We start from the raw sequence: 5,435 nt of genomic DNA on the forward strand, positions 1-5,435 counted from the left end.
GTAAATTAAATTAAACTTACTAACTTACTACTCCTCCCCTCCCTCCCCCTCCCTCCTCTCTTCCTTCCTCCCTCCCCTCCCCTCCTCCTCTCTTCTTCTTCTCTCTCTCTCTCTCTCTCTCTCTCTCTCTCTCTCTCTTTCTCTCTCTCTCTTTCTATGGATAAAAATATTATCCAACAATTTCAAAGCGTTCCTAACAAATTAAGTCCGGTACATTAAGAGATAATTAATTTAATACTCGGTATACAAATTTCCGAGAAAATTCACTAATTGGCTTTGGCGTGGGCATTAATGAGAAAATAAAGTTATAATTTATTAAATATAAATCATATTAAATATAAATCAAAAACACTATTAAAATTTTGAATGTCGATTGTTTAAAATTTTTAAAGTAATCTAAGCGATTTTTTACATTATAAAATTCTGTGAATTTAGTTTTTTATATGTATAAATAAAATAAGCAATCAAGAATATTTTAATTAAAATTATATCGTAGATGAACGTACAGTTGCTTGTATGTATAGTTGCTTTAGGATTATTGATCGCCGCTAATGTATCGAATACTTAGAAAGCACAGCACCATAGCCATGTCAATGTATGGGTAACCTTGCTTCATTGAAATAACGGGTCTTGAACACGACGATTTAATTCATAATGACCACTTAATGCACCCTGCGTGATGCTCTAAGCTAAGCATGACTTAACCTTCACACTTCCACGTATGCCCAACAAGCATCGATAATTCGAAATCTATATACGTCAGATGTGTATATATTAATATTCCAATAGAGACATTGGTATTCCAATTAACGAATAGCATAAGTTCCGAATTCAAATATTCGTAATAATTCGAATTTATGTACGTACATCAACTAGATAATTTTGTAACCGATTCGCATAATTCTTTGAACATTTTAATTGTGCATTTGGCAATTTTTTATGGCGTTGCGACTTCCCATTTTGTACCGCTGTAACATAGAAAGATCTGCGATAAAAAAGTGATTCATTTATTACATGTACGGCTAACCTCGTGGGATTGGAATTACAAGTCTTGGACGCGACCGTTTAAATTATGACCGGCACTTAATGCACTCCGTGTGTAACTATAAGCCAGAGCAACTCGACAACTTCATAGAGGCAGCGTGCCAGGAACTCGTAATTGTTTTGAATTAACGATACTTTAGGCTGAGCCCAACTGCGAACCATTATGCGGTTCGTCCATAACGATTGTATGGTCCGATTGTAATACTAGTATATATACGTACACAACTGCATGCCTCTGTTTTAAAAAAAATAATTTTTAAAAAATCACTATTTTTACATCCATCGTGATTTCGAGGTATTAAGATCTCATTAGCGACGCTCGCACATTTCGGTCTGTTTAATCATGCACAGTCACTTTTATTACGTTAAAAATAATTGCGCAAAAAATAAAATTGCGCAACGGGAGCTGGAAGTAGCGTTTCATGTACTAGAAAAATGTAAATTCGCCATACGTTCATTAACTGGCGAAATAAATATTTCGGCGATTTTTTTCGTTAAGGAAGAAATAGTTGACCTGCTTTTTGAGGCCATGACATACAGTGCCGTTAAATCTAGTTTAATCAATGGACGTGCCATGTTACGTACATAGCATATACAGTGCGCAAGCATATACATCGTGCATACAAACGATACAGTAACAAGATTGGAGTTTACCGATTCTCTTTTTAGAATTCTTCAAAATGTTTAGTAATGGGGACCGATTCGATTTACTTTAGATTTAAAAATCTGTTAAATTAAATTCATATTTAAATGGTTTTATCGTCAATATGCTTTTACAGTTTAATTCATCGAAATTCTTCCATTTTCAACTGCTTGTATATCAACATTGATGCTGATGTCGAAAACGAACGTTATTCTTTAGTTTAACATGTAAAATCTGTAGAGCAAATTGATAGGGCGCTGTATAAACGCTTGAATATAACACAAAGGTTCACGTTTCAAGCTAAATATCACTGAGTTAACGAGTCTTTTTTGACGATTCTTCTGTTGCCTTTCTTCAATATGGTTACTATTTTGTTTATTAAAACAAGTATTTTATTTTAAAAATGGAAAAAGGTCTTGCATTAATTTTGAAATTTTGGTTGAAACTGAACAAATCAGATTTTGTTAAATCTATTAAAATTCCAGTTGAAATATATATATAATCAGAAATCTGGTTGATGTGAATCAGAAACTTCTGATTCATTTATTTCCAGAAATTGTTCTCAATGCATTATTCATATTACATTCATCAATGGTACATTTATTCGTTTAATATATCCGGATGGACGTATCCGATTTATTGCAAATCTGTGGTTTTGCGTTCCAAGTTTTGTGACGATTAATAAAAAGGGGCTTATTTTCACATTTTCAATTATACAGTTTAAATTGCATCCCTCACGCGCCTCGGATGACCAATGCAAAATATTTATGAATATTTTAGGCACATTTACGACACGTTTACTGACTGTATGTAACAAATGCGTTAGGCTAGGATAACTGGGGACGGCGATATTAATATTGATAGAATTTATCTTTATTTAATGAGAAGTGAAAATTAAACGAAATAATTAATTAACGTGAAATCAATATGTCGTGGCGGCAGTACGTGAAAATCACGTTGACAAATTTTAGTTGCGCGTGCCCGATATCGCGAAGGTGCAATGGCGCGTTTGCGTAACGACAAACATTTTTCTTTCCCGATATTCGCGAGAATGCCGAAAGTTTATATTAAGGCAAATGCATGCGCGGCCGCGGCGAGTGATGCTTATGACGCACCGGTGAATTATCGGCGAGCATCGGGTAATGCTCGTGACGGGGAACATATTAAAAGCCTGATATATTATACCGTTGTCGAGACATTTTATCCAAACGCCATTTTACGTATCTGTAATTAGACACTTTGTTGAAAGTCGCAAAAGAATTACAGATCTTTTATAATTATCATTCTTTTTCAGGCGCGCGCTCTTTAAATCGCGAGAGAAAAAGACCGACGCGTTCTCCAAACGTTCCTAAACGCTACATATCTCTGACAAGAGTCGAGGATAAGTTAAATTTATGACACATAAAAGAAACGTCTGTAATTATATGACTAATGTATTACAGGAGAGGAGTGATAAAAGTTACAAAGAACAAGAAGATATTTTAATATTTCAACTTTTCCTGCATAATTTAAAGAAGAAATTTCTTACCGTCCCAGACAGCACAGAATATTTATAATAACTATTCATTTTTTTTAATGTTATATAAATATTTTATACATATTTTATATAAAGTTTTATTCGAAATATTATATAAAATATTTAGTTTATATTAAAATATGAATTAAATGTTTTCTATACTATTTATGATAAATATAAATAAATGAATTATTCAAAAATCAAACCAACGCAAGATATTAGTGCAATGTCTATTTATCCTTCATATATAACAATAAACATTTCGATCTGAAGATTAAATCATCTTCAGTATCAGAAAAATTATAAAGTATCTATCTTCAGTCTTACATTATTTAATACCATATAAATTTTATTTAATACCATATAAATTTATTATGCATGACTAGCCTAAGGACTAGCTCTAACATAGCAAGAATTATTGTAAAGAAATTGACGATCTCATTGTTTTCACAAAAATTGGGACTTGATATGAGACATTAAGATATCAAATTCGATTATTTTATGGAAAAATTTGGACTGATACCACAAGATAGATTAACCTAACTTAAAGTCGAAATATTTATCGTTATATTATCGTTATATATGAAAAATAAATAGATTATTGCACTATATATCTTGCATTGGCTTTTATGATTCTTGAATAATTATTTTTATTTGATCGGAAAGCCGCTATTATATAGAATTTAATATAAATAAATATTTCATCATATTTGTAATAAATGTTTATGATCTAATGCAATCTAAGACCAGAAAAATATTTACAGATTATTTAAAATAAGTTTTATATATAGAGCGATAAGTATTTTTGTACGCATCTTCAGCGTGAGATAATTTTATTACTGGGTGATTTATCTCTTAATAGACAAATATTTTTAAAAATATTCTCGAAACCATTACACTTTTGTCTAAAATGTCTTCCGTATGTCTTTCATATTTTTCGAAATATTTGTCTGTTAAAATTAAAACAAAGAGAGAAGTGCGTATTACTGAAATGACGCCATAATACATTGTCTCAATTAAGTGAGCATTATTATATTCCAATAATAAAACAACACACAATATTTAGAAAAATTTACAAATATGCAACATATACAAATATTTAAAAATATTTACGTATTATAGTGTCACTTCAGTAACATGCACTTCTCTTTTTATTTTAATCTTAACAGATAAATATTTCACAAAAAAAAGGAAAATATTTTAAATAAAAGTTTCGAGGAGGATATTTTTCAAAATATTTGTCTGTTAAGAAATAAAGATGAATTATCCAATATAAAATTATATCTCTATGCTGAAGATGGAGAACGTACAAACTTATTTTCATCGCTCTATATTTCCATCGTGTTTACGGAACGATAGTAAACAGCAATAATGGCATCATACACATACCTTGTCGAGATCTATTTCATCTTGAGCATTGAGATCTGGACAATTGAAGATGTTGTTCGTATCGATGGCATTATCGCCCCTAGTCAAACCGGCGAATACCAACACCAACACGCACCACTTCATCGTTAGACCCCAAACTAATTAAATGCGAACCTTACAAGACCCAATTACGACAGGGCAATTAATACAGCCACTTGCGCGCGTCAGATCTCTCAAGCTTTTATACTGTTCTCGTACGTCTTTACTTACGCGCGCGTATGTATCGTGCCCTTCTACGCGAATGCTCAGTTACATCTGTTTTATCTGCCGTTATCAATGTAATGTACTTTAAAGGAGATTTCTGCTCTTCACTTTCGCATCTTTCACCATCACCCCCTTAAGTGATATTTCAAAGAGATTCCAAATATTCTTTTCCCTCTCACGTTGTATTTAAGTTTCTTTTTATTGAAACAGCAAAACGCTTCTTCGCGAAAGCATAGCGATATAACCAAGTTGACCAGGTGACTCACGCGACACCTCTCTCTCTTTCTCTCCCTCACTCGCCTTATCACTATTACACTATTTGCCCGTCCCGTTCTCGATGCCGAAGCGATTTAACTTAATATCCAGCGCGCCTGTAGGCCGCCCCGCTTTTGACCCACAATGATCGAAGCTCCTTCAGCGCATCATGCCCGATCTCTCGCGAGCGCCTCCACTTCTACGCACTTCAGTTCTCTTCAGATTCGTCCGCGGTTCGCAGCGAAAATCGGAGTACTACGCGTGGAAAAACACGTCACCGAAAAACTTTACGAGCGTCACTTCTTCCAGATGTCCATCTTAAATCGACCAAGTATTTCTCGAGTG

The 5,435-nt window shown here is 33.3% G+C and overlaps 1 protein-coding gene across 1 annotated transcript in view; it reads right to left on the bottom strand.

Moving 5' to 3' along the window:
- Positions 1–4,715, bottom strand: part of LOC105617807 — a 75,706-nt gene extending 70,991 nt beyond the window's left edge. Inside the window, exon 1 of the mRNA XM_012199360.1 lies at positions 4,593–4,715. Coding sequence (XP_012054750.1) covers positions 4,593–4,715 — 123 coding nt within the window. The remainder of the gene's footprint in view (positions 1–4,592) is intronic.
- Between the last annotated feature and the right edge of the window lie 720 nt (positions 4,716–5,435).

Source organism: Atta cephalotes (assembly GCF_000143395.1).
Source record: "Atta cephalotes unplaced genomic scaffold scaffold00014, whole genome shotgun sequence".
Taxonomy (NCBI): Eukaryota; Metazoa; Arthropoda; class Insecta; order Hymenoptera; family Formicidae; genus Atta; species Atta cephalotes.